Source organism: Bos javanicus, chromosome 27 (assembly GCF_032452875.1).
Source record: "Bos javanicus breed banteng chromosome 27, ARS-OSU_banteng_1.0, whole genome shotgun sequence".
Taxonomy (NCBI): domain Eukaryota; kingdom Metazoa; phylum Chordata; class Mammalia; order Artiodactyla; family Bovidae; genus Bos; species Bos javanicus.
The window spans coordinates 31,334,221-31,353,622 of NC_083894.1; the positions used below are offsets into that span (position 1 = coordinate 31,334,221).

Below are 19,402 nucleotides of genomic sequence, written 5' to 3' on the forward strand. Positions count from 1 at the left end.
ATGTGTTTGTTAGCCATCTGTATGTCTTCTTTGGAGAAATGTCTATTTAGTTCTTTGGCCCATTTTTTGATTGGGTCATTTATTTTTCTGAAGTTGAGGTGCAGGAGTTGCTTGTATATTTTTGCGATTAGTTGTTTGTCAGTTGCTTCATTTGCTATTATTTTCTCCCATTCTGAAGGCTGCCTTTTCACCTTGCTAATAGTTTCCTTTGATGTGCAGAAGCTTTTAAGGTTAATTAGGTCCCATTTGTTTATTTTTGCTTTTATTTCCAATATTCTGGGAGGTGGGTCATAGAGGATCCTGCTGTGATGTATGTCAGAGAGTGTTTTGCCTATGTTCTCCTCTAGGAGTTTTATAGTTTCTGGTCTTACGTTGAGATCTTAAATCCATTTTGAGTTTATTTTTGTGTATGGTGTTAGAAAGTGTTCTAGTTTCATTCTTTTACAAGTGGTTGACCAGTTTTCCCAGCACCACTATGGAAAAACAAAAACCTTGAATAGCCAAAGCGATCTTGAGAAAGAAGAATGGAACTGGAGGAATCAACCTACCTGACTTCAGGCTCTACTACAAAGCCACAGTCATCAAGACAGTATGGTACTGGCACAAAGACAGAAATATAGGTCAATGAAACAAAATAGAAAGCCCAGAGATAAACCCACGCACATAAGGAGGCAAGAATATACAATGGAGTAAGCGTCTTTTAATTTCATGGCTGCAGCCACCATCTGTAGTGATTTTGGAGCCCAGAAAAATAAAGTCTGACATTGTTTCCACTGTTTCCCCATGAGTCAACAATAATAGATAAATTGTTAAAATGCATCATATTTCATGGTCACTACACTAATGCAGAAAGATTCTGTGTTAGGTGGCTTTAATAAGTTAGTAATAGGCCTTCATTGATTAATAATAATAGAACTAAAACTTTGAAGCTTCCAACAGATGTCTTTGAAATATGTACTTAAATATCCATCCCCCCCAAAAAAATTCTCACATATCTAGGCTCAGAGCTCCTCCTTCCTACCCTAATTTACAATAGAACCATGAGAGATAAAAGATACATGTGTGTGTGTGTGTGTATGTATATATAAACATTGATTTTAAATTAATTAATGCAGTGAGCATCTTCATTTGAAGGTATTTGGTTCTTTCTGCTCAGCCCCACATCCATCATGTCCCTTCATGCCTCTTATCTAAATGGCTTTCCAAACATAATCATTCATATCACTCAAATTTTAAAAGTATTTCAGTGATTAAGGTAATATATCTTTTCTGTTCTTCAGAGTGGCCATTATTATTCAGTCTTTAGAAGCAGGTTGGTTCTCCTTAAATTAACCCAACTAAATTACCTAATGATGATCACTAATTGATACCCTACAAAGCAACAGTATTGCCAATCTTAAAACTGGTGTGTGTTGTGTGTGTTTAGTCACTCAGTCGTGTCTGACTCTTTGCGACCCCATGGACTGTGGCCCGTCAGGCTCCTCTGTCCATGAGGATTCTCCAGGCAAGAACACTGGAGTGGGTTGCCATGCCCTCCTCCAGGGGATCTTCCTGACCCAGGGATCGAACCCAGGTTTCCCACATTGCGGGTGGATTCTTTACCATCTGAGCCACCAGGGAAGCCCCATGGACTGAAGCGAAATAATTTTGCTAATATTGAACAGAAGGGAAGAATCCCCAAGTCATTTATTTCCTCATTCCTTATTAATGTAACAATATTAAAGAATCTATCTTTTGGTAGAAACAACTTAAAATGGGAATCTTGCATGTTAAAATTTTCCCTTCAAGCAATGCTCTTATCTTTCTTGCAAAAGTGGTGGGGGATGATTTGTCTGTTACAAAGTCAACAGAATATTTGGAATTCCTCCCTGATTTACAGCTCCTGCATTAACCAGGTAGCAGCAGCTTATCTCTTGTGTGCAGAGCATGAAAATCTACTGTTCCTCTGCATATTTAATTTAAACCATCAGAAGATGCAGCCAGTGGATTCTTCTTAGTTGGCCCACATGTCTTTTAGAATGCATCATAAATGTTATGTAAAGTGTCATCCTTACAATTGGGAAATATTTACATTTCGAAACTTTGAAGGACATGGGGGCCCATTTATTAAAGTGTACTAAGCAGGAAAAAAAATACTTATTTTTAGAAGTCTCATGTAATATTTTATTCACCCTCAAATCATACCACTCTGTCCATTTTTTTTCTGAAGACTTTATGTATTGAGGTGGTCTTTCTTCTGCCAGCAGGAAAGACAGAGCTTAGTTGAGTTGGTCCAATCAAAGATGCCATGAGAGCATCTGTCTCTTGTCATTTTTTGGCGTGGATAACCCGTTCCATTGGCAAGCCACCTTTTCACGTTATCACTCTTTAGTGCCATTTTTACAATAACAACTACCATATTATCTCATATAGAATTCCTTTTATTCTCCCTCTGGTTTTTACTATTCATTTTAAGGACATTTTCCTGCCTTAAGTCAGGAAATATTTAAAGAAACTATTCCCACTTGATTTGCATTATTAAAAGCTAAAAGAAATTTTACATACTATGATAAAAAATGATATATCTTACAACCTATTTTATGCAGTAAGAAGTCTGAGGTAGTTTATTTTATAAACATCGTATATATTGGAAAGGAACTGGCTACTCTGCCAGAAATAAGCACTTATCCAGTCAATTTCTGTTCATTCAACAGCTACCCATCCTTCAAGATCAACTCAAATGCCTCCTCCATGAAGCCCTCTCTTTTTTTTTTATCTTTATTTTTAAGTCCTTTTTTAACTTAAACATCCTATTTTATATTGGAGTATAGCCAATTAACAATGTTGTGATAATTTCAGGTGAACAGCAAAGTGTCTCAGCCATACACAGCCATGTATCCATTCTCCCCTAAACTCCCCTCCCATCCAGGCTGCCACATTACATTGAGCAGAGTTCCCTGTGCTATACAGTAGGTCCTTGTTGGTTATCCATTTTAAATACAGCAGTGTGTACATGTCCATCCCAAACTCCCTAACTATCTCTTCCCCCTATTCTTCCCCCTGCTGCTGCTGTTAAGTCGCTTCAGTTGTGTCTGACTCTGTGCATCCTAATAGACGGCAGCCCACCAGGCTCCCCAGTCCCTGGGATTCTCCAGGCAAGAACACTGGAGTGGGTTGCCATTTCCTTCTCCAATGCATGAAACTGAAAAGTGAAAGTGAAGTCACTCAGTCATGTCTGACTCTTAGCAACCCCATGGACTACAGCCTACCAGGCTCCTCTGTCCATGGGATTTTCCAGGCAAGAGTACTGGAGTGGGTCGCCATTGCCTTCTCCGATTCTTCCCCCTAGCTACCATAAATTCGTTCTCTGAGTCTCTTTTCTGTTCTGTAAATAAGTTCCTGAAGTCCTACTTTTAATTCTTGAAGTATAATGCTAATATCACTCAGCATTTTTCCGAACCACTCTGCCCTGTGGGTTCTTGTTAGCTGTTTTGATGCAGGGTGGTGTAGTGAAGTAAGTCCTGGTAAAGGTGTTAGGGTATCAGAATTATAGTTCCAGCTCTGGTAACATCTATCTGGGTGACTTCTACCAAAGTTTATAACCTCTGTGGAGTCTATTTTAAAAATGCCAGAAGACTGATTAGGAAATTGAGCCTGAGGCAAGTCCTGTAGCACCCAAGGTCACTGAGCTAGAAAATGGAAACTTGTACTCCAAAGCAAGACCTTTTTGACTCTGAAAACCACACTTTTTCTGTTTATGCTAACTCAAAAACTGGAAGAATTTGGATGAGCATTGTTCTATAATGCTCCAGGGATTAAAACTAAAACAAGTAGAATTTGTTGAATCTGGTAACATGTATTTTTAATTTCCAAGAACAAGATATAGTATGTTGCATTTCTCAGATGTATTTGACCATGGGACTGCTCTTTCTCGGAATATCTTCTGAGATGCCCTGTGGGAATGCTGGGTTAAGGCACTGGATTCCAAAACACAGACCCCCAAAGGTCACTGTCCTAAATGGTTACAGAAAAAACAAAAGATATATATATATATATATATATATATATATATATCACTCTTTAAAAAGACCTTTGCATGAACAAGTTTCCTCAGTTAACAGATTTTTGAAGATATAAAACTCACCAAGTCTGAAGTCATATAGCTGTGTGAGCCTGGACACTAGCAGAGAAGTGCTACTGTGGCCGTGATGTCCACAGTAGGAAGGTGTGTAAGGGTCAGAAAAAGCATCAGGGGAAGGTCACAGGGCAGTTCAGGAAGGGCATGGAAGGTCGGCACAAGTTGACAAGTTCCTAATGCAATGGAGAGTTTCTTGGGGTTTAAACAGTGCTAACTAGTCCCTTTACCCAACCTCAGATTTGTATTTTAATTTCCCTTTGTATTAGTTTTCTTCTGTTGCATAACAAATTACCACACATTTATCAGAAAAAAACAACATCCATTTATTGCCCAACATTTTTTGTAAGGCAGAAGTCTAGGCATGGCCTAACTGGTTTCTCTGATCAGAATCTCACAAGGCTGAGGTCAAGGTGGTGGTGGGAGCATATTCTCATCTAGAACTCAGAGGGTTTTTTCTAAGTTTATTAGGGTTGTTGACAAATTCAGGTCCTTTGGGCTATAGGACTGAAGTCCCCCTTTTCTTGCTGGCTGCTAGACAAGGTTCACTCACAGCTCCTAGGGAACACTCTTAGTTCCTAGCCACATATCCCCAGGCCCAGCTCCCAACCATAGGCAGTTCACAGCATGGCTGTTTGCTTTCTTCCAAGCCACCAGGAGAGATACTTGCAGATAAGAGCTGTATCTTTTCTCTCTTAAGGGCTACTTGATTAGGTCAGGTCCACTCAGCAAAATCTCTTAGTCAATTCATAATCAACTGATTAGGGACATTAGTCATATCTGAAGAATTCCTGTTGCCTTGTAATCCATCATAATCATGGGAGTGATTCAAAATACTCTTCAGGCCTTAAAATTCTGTTAGTCCATATAAAACTTTCAGCAACCATTCCAACGTGATGGATAGATGTGTAATTTCACATTGGATATGATGAACTAACTGCCATGATGCACTGAAATAACCAATCCTCACTGGACAGCTCTAAGTCAGAAGAGTGGGCATTCCAGCAAGCCAGGAGCTTTCCAGCCTGGACCACTCCACGAGCTAATGCACATCTCATCACTGACTCATGGCTGCCTCCTATTTTACCAAAGCAATTTCATTCTGAAACAAGACCAAAATATTTACTATAGAATCACATGTTAGGATTGGGAGAAACACAAACTTGAAAATGATCAACATACAATCAGTTCCCCTTTGTAGCTTTCCTGACATGTGGCTTCCCAGCCAACTCCTTTGATCAGCCCACTCTCTGATCAGTTCTGACTCTCAGAAGGTCTGCTTACAATGAACTGAAATCTGTCACTGGGTACCTTCTTCCAACTGATTCTAGATTTTTTTTTTTTTTTACATTGAGAATATTTTTAAAAATCTAATTCTGCTCTCAGCTGAGACCTCCTTGGATATAGGAAGCTGAAGGTTGTGACTCCCCTGAGTGGAAGAGGCTGCTGTAAATCTCCAGTCTATGATTTATTAAGCTACTAGAGATGTTATTTACTATGTTAGGAGAGAGAGAGCTTGTCCATGTATTTTATAGACTCCATCACAATGAGCAAGCATTTTTTGCATGTGTGTTAATACAACTTTTCTCAAAAAAAGAGTGTTGATCAGTAATGCTGCTACTTAGCTCTGATCGTTTTCTTTGTTTTGTTTATAGAGTGAAAGAGAGACCATCACTTTCTTTGCACAAGAGGATAGCACTTTTCCTGCACAGACTGGCCCCAAAGCCTTCAAAATCCCCTACTCCATCAGACAGCGGATTTGTGCTACGTTTGACACCCCCAATGCCAAAGGCAAGGACTGGCAGATGTTAGCACAGAAAAACAGCATCAACAGGTAACTGGGGGCAACTGCTGAAAGAGGATTTTACTAAATGAACTTGAAAAATAGAATGGGTTGGGTATATCCACGTAGTTTCCAGGCCCTGATATCTGTATGGATTCCTCTGGCCATATTTCATGTGATGTCTGGCCAAGGTAGTGGGAGAAGAGCAGAAATATGATGAGTGTGTGTGACCCTTCCCGCCACCACACTGCACCTTTGGGGATGTCATGAGAAAGTCCTACTTTGGTCCTGATCCCAACTACAAGTTTGCTAACTGGGCCGCCATAATGGGGGTTTAGACTGTGTCATCTTGGTACTGGTGAGGGATCTCAGAGTCTTGAAAAGAAACCGAGAAGCAAGTTTCTCACACCTCCTCTCCCTGCTAGGGTAACCTTAAGCATTATTTAATCCCTAATAAGAATATGCTCAGGCTTCACTGGAGGCTCATTGGTAAAGAATCTGCCTGCCAAAGCAGGAGACCCGAGTTCAATACCTGGGGTCAGGAAGATCCCCTGGAGAAGGAAGTAGCAATCCACTCCAGTATTCTTGTCTGGGAAATCCCATGGACAGAGGAGCCTAGCAGGCTGCGTCCATGGGTTGCAAGAGAGTCAGGCATGACTTAGCAACTAAGCAATAACAAAGGATATGCTCAGCCTGAAGAACTGGGTGCCTGAATATAAAAAAGGAAGTTTGAGATGATACTTCCCAGGTCTGAAGGCAGAGGGTTTTAAAATAAGCAAAAGATTACGTAGGCCCCACCTGTGAGTCTGCTGCTTAAACCAGCCATTATTCGTTACTGTGCTAATGTTGTGCTTGAGTTGAAAGTAGACTAGAGAGATTCATTAATGGACTGTCTTACTTTGAGGAGAAAAAGCAGCAGTGAGTCTATTAGAGCAACTCTGATGAGGAGGCAGCTTTGGGCTCAGCGTGAGGAATGGTAGGGAAAAGGCATGGACGAACTGCATATCCTGTCGCCTTAGCCACGTCGCACGCCCTGGAATGAAAAGAGAACAAGTTTTTTCAGCGCCATTTGCTTTCTCTTCCCTTTGTGTCCCTCCCCCACTCCACTTTGGAGACAAAGCCTTGTTTTTCTTACTGTTTGGCTTACTCTCTCATTTCCATTTTTTGTTCTTTGTTTTTACAGACATCTTACCTCCCTCTCTCTTCTCTGAAAGGCAGGTAGATGTCTGCCAAGAAAGGATAGAGGGCCATTCCCTGTTTCAAAGGGATCCAGAATCCAAGAATGAAGGGGCCAACTAGAGAGCAGTCAGAGAGGAAAATCAAGAGAAAACAGAACTGACAGAGACAGGCCCGAAAAGTACACATTCTTGAAAAGGCAGATATTGAAAATGAGAGAATACAAAAATGTATGCATGTGCAGGAGAAAAAAAAATTAGGTTGAATTTTTCCCAGCAACTTTGATAAAGGATGAGATGTGTCATGTATAACACCATGACTATGACAGTTTCACTTTCTGATCAACGCGGAGACAAGAATGAAAAACTTACCCAGAGAATAGAACGTGGTCTAAAAAAAAAGAAATGAACTTTGGGCAGGGACTCAAAAGCTCTGTACAGCAGTCCTGGTTCTACAGCTAATATGTCTGCCCCCCACACATCACTGACCACCCCTATAATACTTTCTCTACAGATGCAATTCATAGAATTCAAACTACATTAACTCTCTAATCCATTCTGGCAGTAAGAGTTTATGATTTTTAATTTACCATTTACAAGAAAATAATTGCCACAAAATATCTACATGCCCATGGATGCTGTCATTAATTTGCTAAATGAGCATGTGCATGTCCCTGCCTTGTTCATTTTTTTCTCCACTTAAGAGTAAACACATGAGAACTACAAGGACTGCCTCCAAAGTCATCAATTTCAGACCTTGTACAGCAGCGAAAATGCATCTCAAACTGGGAGACTAACGTGGACATCCTTTTGTGTCTGGGCTATAATGAGCAGTAACAGCTACACAGGGGCACGCTGTCCCCTCCAATGTCAGGGTCAAAACACAAGAACAGTTGATGTGCCTGTTTGTTTTTGTTTGCTTCTGTCTCTCCTTGAAAACCCTTTCTCTAGGAAAGCCTAAATGTCCTTAACATCCAAAATTCAAACAACCTACTCTGGCAAGTTTCTAACCGAGTTTAAAGAAAATCTCCATTTTCAGTCAGTTTTAGTAAGTGTTAGTCACTCAGTCATGTCCAACTCTTTGCAACCCCACAGACCATATAACACACCAGGCTCCTGTCTCAATGGAATTCTCTAGGCAGGAATACTGAAGTGGGTTGCCATTTCCTTCTCCAGGGGATCTTCCCTAGCCAGGGATCAAAATCAGGTCTCCTGTATTGCGGGTAGATTCTTTACCACCATCTGAGCCTCCAGGGAAGTCTGAATATATATATATGTAAGTGTGTGTGTGTGTATATCTATTTATCTATATATGTGTGTGTGTGTGTGTGTATGTATATATGTGTATGTGTGTATTTATACACACATATATGCACACATGTATATACGCATGTATACACACACATACACACATATATATCTTCTCCAACATGGGAAGTAACGTGACAGAGGTGAAGGATATTTTCAGGTGTCATTGGTTAAAACTTCTTGTTGCATAATCTGAAATCACTGATCTCACTCTCTTCAGTTCAGTTCAGTTCAGTCACTAAGTCATGTCTGACTCTTTGTGACCCCATGAATCGCAGCATGCCAGGCCTCCCTGTCCATCACCAACTCCCGGAGTTCACCCAGACTCATGTCCATCGAGTCAGTGATGCCATCCAGCCATCTCATCCTCTGTCGTCCCCTTCTCCTCTTGCCCCCAATCCCTCCCAGCATCAGAGTCTTTTCCAATGAGTCAACTCTTCGCATGAGGTGGCCAAAGTACTGGAGTTTCAGCTTCAGCTCATTCTCTCCAAAGAAATCCCAGGGCTGATCTCCTTCAGAATGGACTGGTTGGATCTCCTTGCAGTCCAAGGGACTCTCAAGAGTCTTCTCCAACACCACAGTTCAAAAGCATCAATTCTTCGGCGCTCAGCCTTCTTCACAGTCCAACTCTCACATCCATACATGACCACAGGAAAAACCATAGCCTTGACTAGACAGACCTTTGTTGGCAAAGTAATGTCTCTGCTTTTGAATATGCTATCTAGGTTGGTCATAACCTTCCTTCCAAGGAGTAAGCGTCTTTTAATTTCATGGCTGCAGTCACCATCTGCAGTGATTTTGGGACCCAAAAAAAATAAACTCTGACACTGTTTCCCCATCTATTTCCCATGAAGTGATGGGACCAGATGCCATGATCTTCGTTTTCTGAATGTTGAGCTTTAAGCCAACTTTTTCACTCTCCACTTTCACTTTCATCAAGAGGCTTTTGAGTTCCTCTTCACTTTCTGCCATAAGGGTGGTGTCATCTGCATATCTGAGGTTATTGATATTTCTCCCGGCAATCTTGATTCCAGCTTGTGTTTCTTCCAGTCCAGCATTTCTCATGATGTACTCTGCATATAAGTTAAATAAGCAGGGTGATAATATACAACCTTGACATACTCCTTTTCCTATTTGGAACCAGTCTGTTGTTCCATGTCCAGTTCTAACTGTTGCTTCCTGACCTACACTCTCTTAGGGTTACAAATAATAGAGTCCTTATTACATTACATAATCATCAGTTGCTAGTGTGATCATTAATGTGTGTTAAAACACAGAAATCTGACATTGTCAACAGGCCAATATCATTGGGTAAGAAAGCTGTTCTGTAGCTTGAGATTTCATCAACCCTGGTGTCACGAAAGGTCATCACAGAGTCACTCTTCAATTAGGGAATTCACCTACCTCTGCCTTGTGACAGCATCTTTACCTGACTCTCCCCTTCCTTTCAATTTCCAAAAGTGAAAAGCTAGTACAGGAACAGCCCTCAAACCGTAAAGGAAACATTTCAAACGGAGTGGAGAGAAACAGTGGCTGTTATCATGTTGCCAGTGAAAACATTCTCCTCCTTTTGGTAAATGCAAATGTCACTGATGATAATTTGCCTTTTTGTCAAACAAGTGTCTACTTAGATCTGAATAGGAAAGAAGATACATGAACTAGTAAGTTAAAGGCTTAGACTGTGAAACATGTTGGGGGGTTGCGGGGGGCGTGCTGTAAGACAGCAACACAGGTGGCCTTGCAACTTGCCTGGCATATGGATCACGATAAATAAGCCACACAGCCCAGCAAAGAATGTCATAGTTAACAGCTGCAATTACAGATTCTGTGAGCAAACTATTACTCAGAGTCCATACTTATTGCATTTTCAGAGCTGAGATTGCACTTTTATTCTACAAATCCAGCTGCAAGAATTCTTCACTTAAATGCTCTTGGCCACAGCTGATTGGTAGGTGGGTGGGACTAATAAAGAATTGATCACATACGAGTAGAGGGGAGGTACCTTTGCTGAGAACTAAACTAAGTAATATCAGAAACTAACTGCTTCAGCTAGAAGTACTCACCCGTATTTAAATTTCCATAGCATTTTGTATTTTTATGATACTTTTTAAAATCACAGTTAGATATACCTAGATAGTACTATCTACTTCTGGGAAAATCAAGAAATTTGCCCTGAATGAATGACACGAACTTTTTCTCTGGATAGTATGCTGTGCTGTGCTTAGTCGTTTAGTCATGTCCGACTCTTTGCAACCCCATGGACTGTAACCCACCAGGCTCCTCTGTCCGTGAGGATTTTCCAGGCAAGAATACTGGAGTGGGTTGCCATGCCTTTCTCCAGGGGATTTTCCCAACCCAGGAATTGAACTAGGGTCTCCTGCATTGCAGGCAGGTTCTTTACCAGCTGAGCTACCAGGGAAACCTTAGGATAGTATACTTGACCGTAAAATCTTGCCTAATAGAATTGATATGAATAAGCATCAAAGGATTTTGAAAGTTGGTCTCAAAAGAGAATTTGGCTATTATTATGGAAGATTCCTGTCTTTCCCCTCAGTACCTGAAATTCTACTATTAGGTCATTCTTCTTTAAGACTTCATGATGATCATATTCCAGAAATCCTTGTGAAAACACAGCAGCTTGACCAAGTTGCTATGGGAACAGATGCTGGATAAAGTGCGTGAGATACAAAAGGGTGAGGAGAAGGGAAGTGGCCAGAATGGAAGAAAGGATTCCAAGATGAAATGGAGTAGATAAATTACTTTATTAATACTTTCTCATAATAGTATCCTTCTTTGAAGTACTGCTGGAGAAACCTTTTGCTCATCGGTCAGCTGTGTGTTCAATTGTACTTTGGATGTTAATGTTTTTAGATGATGGTGTAGAAACTGCAAGCAAATGACATTTCTCAAGCCTCGTGGCTGATCAGAAGTGCTATGATAACTTGTTTTTCCACAAGATCTTTTAACAGGACCTCTAATGAGAAGCAGAATCTTCTCACGTTGAGGTCACATCCTTCTATTCCCTCTGCCCACCCTGTTAATTGGATGCACAGGAGCAATGAAATGGCCAGAGGGCAGTCGGGAAGGACAGAGGAATGTCACAAGACAGCTTATTAATCTATCTCTGAATAACTTGAGAATTCACTAAAAGTGGAACAGGCCCAGTGCCAGCTTTCTTTGGGGTTAGTAAAGGAAGGAGGAGGAGAAAAGAAAGAGAGATTACAAAATATATACAGAATGCCTGCTTCACAGCAGACTACCAAGTATGGTCACTCAAGGACCCGTGAGACTTTATTTTCACTCTTGTGTTGGGGGATTTGCTAGGATTCCACCAAATGGAACTGTCTGGGTTTTGCAGGCTAGCGGTTAGAAAACACATCCTTAACCCTTAAATGATCAAGACAGTGCGAGGCTGCCATTTAAAAAAAAAAAAAAGCAATCCTCATAACTCTAAGGAGAATTAATACATGGGGAGATAGCATTCATGACACAGGTCCTCGGAGGCAAAATATGATAAACCTCAAATCACATTTTCTGGTTCTGGCCCAATAGACTTTTGCCGAGTCTGACTTTGAAGAGCCTTCAGTGCGAAGCCAGAGAGACCCAACACAACCAAGTGGTGGGTGTTCAGGCTTCGTTCCAGTTAAGGCAATGATTCATGAAACTCCCTACTAATAGGAATCTGAAAACAGCTTGGGGCCAGTTTAGCCATGAACAAACCATATATACAGTTTGTAGAAAGAAAGAAAGAAAGTGAAGTTGCTCAGTCGTGTCCGACTCTTTGTGACCCCATGGACTGTAGCCTATCAGGCTCCTCGGTCCATGGGATTTTCCAGGCAAGAGCGCTGGAGTGGATTCCCATTTCCTTCTCCAGGGGATCTTCCCGACCCAGGAATCGAACCCCGGTCTCCCACATTGCAGGCAGACACTTTAGCGTCTGAGCCACTAGGGAAGCCCATACAGTTTGTAAGCGGCAGGTTTTTCTGCTAAAGGCAATATGTGAGAGAAGCTGTTTCTGCCCCTCCCAGAGAACCAACAGAGAAGGCAATGGCACCCACTCCAGATTTTTCAGCGTGGAAAATCCCATGGACGGAGGAGCCTGATAGGCTGCAGTCCATGGGGTCGCTAAGAGTCGGACGCGACTGAGTGGCTTTCACTTTTCACTTTCATTCATTGGAGAAGGAAATGGCAACCCACTCCAGTGTTCTTGCCTGGAGGATCCCAGGGACGGGGGAACCTGGTGGGCTGCCTTCTATGGGGTCGCACAGAGTCGGACACGACTGAAGCAATTTAGCAGCAGTAGCAGAGAACCAAAGTTGTGCTCCCACTCTAAGCTGCAGGAGTGGTGACAGGGGCATTGTATTCCTTTCTTGCAAGGGGTGAGTTTGCACTGGTCTTTGAAGGACTAAGTTTCCCTTCTTTCTTTAGTCGCTAAGTCATGTCTGACTCTCTTGTAACCCCAGGGACTATGGCCCACCAGGCTCCCCTGTTCATGGGACCTTCCAGGCAATAATACTGGAGTGGGTTCCCATTCCCTTCTCCAGTGGATCTTCCCGACCCAGGGATTGAACCCACGTCTCCTGCATTGGCAGGTGGGTTCTGTACCACTGAGCCACCAGGGAAGCCCTTCCCTTAAGTTAATGTAATTTTCAAAAAAGATGGACATGCCCAAGCCCCTTTATAGTGGAAATAAATCTCTTTGTGGGTTCATCTCAAGCAGTAGTACAAATGCTGACAAAGTCAGAATCCCTGGATTTGACTGTCTTCATAATTGGAGAAAATGAGATTATGGGGAGGATTTTCCTAATTCATTAAAGAATCCTTTAATAAAGTACGTAACTATTTCTTTTCAGTATGTGTGAAGATTTAAACACATTGAGTATTTTTCAAAAGGAAAAGTATCAATATTTCTCCCTTTCCCCCTTCAGGATTAGTACCGTGGTCTTTTATCTTGGAACAAATAGTGGTCTTTCTCCTCTACCCTCAGGATTCTTGAAAATATCTCAATGTTATGGAAGAGAAACTTTAAATGAGACATATTTTTCCACGCTATATCCCCATCCAAAGAAATCTGAGATTTGCTTTTGCAATTTTCACTGCCATTCATTGCCAAATATGAGAAATTGTCAGAGGCTTATAATGAATGAAACTGGAGAGCTGAAAACAGAGTCTACAACTGGCTTTATTCCTTTTGGCAGCTCACTGGGGGTCCTGAAGGCTCCAAGGCTTAAATCCATTTTCTAAGGAAGGAAGAATCCTTGCCAGTCCCTTTCAGGAGCCAGATAATGGAATAAGCAAAAGGAAGAACTATTAATATTAATGTTATTGCCAAATTAATTGGCCCAAAATAATTAATGCACCACCCTTAGGGCACAACAGAGTGGAACTCAGCATGTTTTCAGTTGCCTTTATGTTTTCCTCTTGGGTTCCCCATACCAGCTTCCTTTCATGTGAAGGCACAGGGTGGAGGGGGACAGTGGGAAGCAGGGAGAGGCAGAGGTGACATAATGATGAGCATCTTTTGCTTATTCTTTAGGAAGTGAATCAGACTTGCAGCTCTGCTGTTTGAGTGGCCAGTGAGGATGAAGTTTGGGGATGAAAGCTTGATGAACTGACCAAATGCTTATGCTGTGTCCAATTACTGTTATTCAGTATAAATGGTTTTTCTCTTCTATTTGCATTTAAAGAACCATATGGAGGGCTGGTTTTGGTCACATAAGAGGTTTTCATTAAATGAGACAATTAGGATGATAGCAGGGATATTAATATTTTTTTTCATTATGACTATGTTTCAATTCCCTGTTTGGTACTATACTGTAGGATTATGCACCATTCTTGTAATGATGTCTCCCAATTTATTATAGGCAGCTTAACTTAGTTTTCACTTTGTATGTTGCCAAACTGCTCAGATGATATTTTTTAGAAAACATTGACAAAGGTATAAATGGCAATGGTTTATAGAATATAAACAAATTTGTTGCCTCAGTGTTACAGGTGCGAGTGGTTCCCTGCTACTTGGAAGTGTTGAATGACACCCTAAATTCTGCATCAAAGTATTACATGTGCCTGCGATGAGGCATCTTCTGTGCGAAAAGATGTGAAGCTGCAGCTCACATGCGGTCCCCTGCTAGATTCATTCATTCTCACAATTAGTTACAAAGAAGAGCTTACAGCTTTCAAATAGGCATATCAGCCCCCTGGTAGCAAGGCTCTGAGTCGCTAAAATAGAGGCTTTGTTATCTGAAATTCAGAATGAAAGGCAGTCCCTTATAGGTCACACATAGTCAGATAGAACTAAGATGCTAAGACAGGCGGACTCCAGCTTTAAGCACACGTGCCCTGGGTAGCTCTTTCTGCCTGTATGTCCCCAGGGCTCACACACAGCCTCAGACCTGCGCCTCCTCCATTACTGTTATCTGATCTTTCTGCTAACTGAGGATTTAGATGTTACTATTCCCTAAGATGTTTGTATTTGAATACTTCTTTCAAGTACTAAAGAAAGGGTGGTATCTTTTGATTCACACCAGACACCTAGACACTTTTCCTTTTTATAAAATGAGCCCTGGGTTGCAACAGTAAATGGCAGAATTTTATCATTTAGTCCTCAATTCTCTCCTCCTCTCTGTACCCAAAAATGGGAAGAGAAGGCACAGTAACTATTTCCAAAAATTCTCAAATCTAACCTAATTTCCAACTAATATGGTCATTAGTTTGAGGCTGTATTTTGAAAACTGAGATTGTATGTTAAAATTTGGTGGTTGACCCATATACACCATTATAAGTTGGCCTGTGTCTAAGTGGTGAAATTGCTAAAGATTTATGTTCTCAATTCTGCTCTGGCTTCCACATAAAGAATGGAATTTTAATTGGGGATGAGGGACAACAGGGTAAGGAAGACTCAGGAAGATGAAATTAATCATAGTAATAAAACATCTCCTCAGGAGCTCAGGTGAATAGAAAGCTTGTAGGGGCAACAAATGGCACCCGACTCCAGTACTTTTACCTGGAAAATCCCATGGACGGAGGAGCCTGGTGGGCTGCAGTCCATGGGGTCGCTAAGAGTCGGACACGACTGAGCGACTTCACTTAACTTTCACGCATAGAAGGAAATGGCAGCCCACTCCAGTGTTCTTGCCTGGAGAATCCCATCTGGGGGTCGCACAGAGTCGGACACGACTGAAGCGACTTAGCAGCAGCAGCAGGGGCAACAAAACAAAATTAAATTATTACTGTTTAATGAATGTACATGGATAAATCTATCTAGGTGTCTTAGCATGTACTTTTTACAGTTTATCTGGCTTCTTTCAGTGAGAGTTCCAAAGGAAAAGATGAGGCCATTGAGTCTACAGGATTTAGGACAAATTAATTGAAGACACAGGGTAATTCTAAAGTAAATTCCTAAGATTTAGAGTTGATAATCTTATCTATACAGTATGCAGGGCTTTCCTGATAGCTCACTTGGTAAAGAATCCCCTTGCAATGCAGGAGACCCTGGATTCCTGGATCAGGAAGATCCACTCAGAAGGGATAGGCTACCCAATCTAGTTGGAGAAGGCAATGGCACCCCACTCCAGTATTCTTGCCTGGAAAATCCCATGGACGGAGGAGCCTGGTGGGCTGCAGTCCATGGGGTGGCTAAGAGTCGGACACGACTGAGCGACTTCACTTTCACTTTTCACTTTCATGCACTGGAGAAGGAAATGACAACCCAATCTAGTATTCTTGGGCTTCCCTTGTGGCTCAGCTGGTAAAGAATCTGCCTGCAATGCAGGGGACCTGGGTTCGATCCCTGGGTTGGAAAGATCCCCAGGAGAAGGGAAAGGCTGCCCACTCCAGTATTGTGGTCTGGAGAATTCCATGGACTATATAAGTCCATGGGGTCGCAAAGAGTCAGACATGACTGAACAACTTTCACTTTCATACAATATGCAGCATCTTTATGACACCACAAAAAAATAAATATTATTTTTCAGAATTACCTTAGTCAATCAGAATTTGAAAAGCCTATGACAAGAGGTTCAGTGCATAAAAAAGTAACAATTTGAAGCACCTAAGACCAGCATAATAAACATTGACTTCTTTAAACATTTTTCAAAGAGAAAGGAAAAAATTGTTTTGTTTGGAGTCATCCACCTGAATTTCAAGATGTCTGTTTTTTCCAAATGTTCCTTTTTCATTTCCAAAAAAAGGAAAACAAAGACACTCAGAAAATCAACTATTGCCATGAATTCTATTTTCTAGTATTAGCAGCATTTCCTGAATCATGTGTGCATTTATCTGCTGGTGTTCAAATGTACCAGCATTATTATGAAGAGAAATGGGTCACACAGATTGGAATCAAAATAATTTCAAAAGGGAAGTAGGAAGATAACCAAATGGATATATGGTATACCCATTTTCACACACAAAAAAAATCATAATACATTTATACACATGTAAGTGGTAAAATGGGGTTTCCCTAGTGGCTCAGATGGTAAAGAATTTGCCTGCAATGCAGGAGAACTGAGTTCCATCCCTGGGTCGGGAGTATCCCCTGGAGAAGGAAATGGCAACCCACTCCAGTATTCTTGCCTGGGAAATCCCATGGACAGAGGAGCCTGGTGGACTATGGTCCATGGGGTCACGAAGAGTTGGACACAACTGAGCAACAAACACTTAAGCAGTGAAATAATCCAGCTATCTTTGAGAAATAGTCTGTATGTCCCCAGAGACCAGTTTCATGGAAGACCATTTTTCCGTGGATTGGGGACAGGGGCAGGGGATGGTTTCAGGGAGATTCAAGGGCATTACATTTATTGTGCACTTTATTTCTATTATTGCATCAGTTCCATCTCAGATCATTGGGCAGCAAATCTCAGAGGTTAGGGCCTCCTGGCCTATAGCAGTAGCACTCTAGGGTCTTTTGTCTATTAATTATCCTGAGGTAGACAGGTAAGTAGAGTTTAATAGGATGTCTGTTTATCCCAAAGCTGACTGAATCATTTTTAATAAGGCTGATATGCTGCTACATGTATCTACTAAAATTAAGTGGAATTTGAGATTTGTGTGTATTGCCGAGTGTACTTGTATAAATTGAGAGCGTCAATCTGAAACATGCTTTGGGGAGCACATTTTACTTGCTACAATATGCTCAGAGATCCGTGTCAAGGGAGAGTTCTATTTCTGCCTCTTTGATCATTTAGCTTCCTGTAGCCCTGGGTGCCTAGTCTGCACATCGGGGCATGTGCAGGACTTCTGAGAACCCAGTGCCTGACAAGACTCATCCTGCAGCTTTGCTGCTCTTCCTCCAGGCAGGTGTGCTTATAACACCTTCGCACCGCAGCAGCATCTATGAATGTTCTGAACGTTTTTTTGGGACAAGGATTAATCCCAACCTCCAAAACATATTTTTTATGTCTCTCCTAAAGTTTTGTTTTTACATTTCATGCCCAGATCATCTTCTCATGTCAAACGTCAAAGCTTCCCCAGCAGTTACCAAGGATAAAGATCTCAGAGTGGTTGGAACAGGACATGTAGCTCGGGGACCCCAGCAACTTCAACCCTCTAGGGCTTATTTTCAGCACCAGATGAATATTCAGTTTCATCTTCTCTCAAATGGCTGCTATATCTGCAAGTCTAGTTTGGGTTAAAAGACAACATGGGACGTGATCGGCACCATGACCTGCAGGCCAAACCTGGCCCAACACCTGCTTTTCTAGCCCCAGAGCTAGAATGGTTTCAGGAGAATATGCAAGAGTGATACGGTGTGACGTGTGAAAACTATGACATTCAAATTTCAGTGTCTCTATAAGTAAAGTTTTAATTGGAACACAGTCACGCCCTTCACTTACACTTACACATTGTCAATAGCTGCTTTCCCACTGCCATGGCAAAGTTGAGTAGCTGTTGTAGAGACCAGATGTGGTCCCTACAGTTAAAAATATTTCCTCTCTGGGCCTTTAAAGAAATAGTTTGTCTAGAATAACTGGTATAGAATATACCGGTAGCTGTGGGGTTAATAGGATCAGGAGGATTCCAGTGACTCCCCCAGACCTGAGTCCATTATTCATCAGTAGCAAATACAAACTATAAACCCTCAATAATATGAGAAATGTGTACTTCTTTTTATGGTGCTTGCCAGCATTTGTTTTCCTTTGAAATGACATTGGAGAGCATACAGAATTATTTCCCCCATGTCAAAATGTGTGTCGATGGTCATTCTCATAAATTACATAAATAAAAATTATTACACAGCCCACCTAGAATCCAGTCACACCTAGTCTCTCCGTTTTTGCCTCTTTTTCAGCTATTTCTCCAGATTGTATTCTGCTTGAACACTGGGTGGGATGTGCCCGTTTATGTATAGACCTGGAAATATAGCACCTTTCCCCACAAACAGCTCCCTCCAGGTAGGAGGAAGTGGCAGAATTCAAAGCAACATTTTGAGTAAAAGGAACCAGGATCACTTCAACTACAGAAACAATATTTGCTTTGCTATTTCTATTAGTGTAGAAATAACTATACTGGATTCCAGGGCCAACTATGGGGGGGTGGCAGTGGTAGGAAGAAGGAAGGAAAGAAAAGATAAAAGGAAAAGAAAGTAGAATTATTTTTTAATCTGGGCTTCTCCCTCTCTCAAACTAAGATTAAGATGTACTGGAAAATATCTGTTATACCCTGATATTTGTGCTATTTGGCCATCAACTAGCTGTAAGTAGTCTCTTAAGACTTTTGCACAAAATAGAACTTTATTCACTCAGAATTACTGTGCATGCATTGCTTATAAATGATAATGTGCCCTTAAAAACTTGTCTTCTCTTCCAACTGCTCTTGGCTATAGGAGTCTACTTTGTGATTACACACTGAGTCTAATGATGGAAAGTCATACCATCTTCAAGATAGGCAAATCTTGGTTGACTTTGGGAAATCTTTTCAATTCATCAGAATTCTACCATGACATTTCTATCCCTGCTGTAAAAGTACCTCTGAAAACCTGTGACCTTCAATGCTCTGTGTGGTCTCAGTCTTCATCAGAGCAAAGTT

At 41.3% G+C, this 19,402-nt stretch overlaps 1 protein-coding gene across 1 annotated transcript in view; it reads left to right on the plus strand.

Moving 5' to 3' along the window:
• Positions 1-19,402, plus strand: part of UNC5D (unc-5 netrin receptor D) — a 643,560-nt gene that overhangs the window by 616,384 nt on the left and 7,774 nt on the right. The window contains exon 16 of the mRNA XM_061404454.1: positions 5,770-5,948. Within this exon, the coding sequence (XP_061260438.1) occupies positions 5,770-5,948 (179 nt within the window). The remainder of the gene's footprint in view (positions 1-5,769; positions 5,949-19,402) is intronic.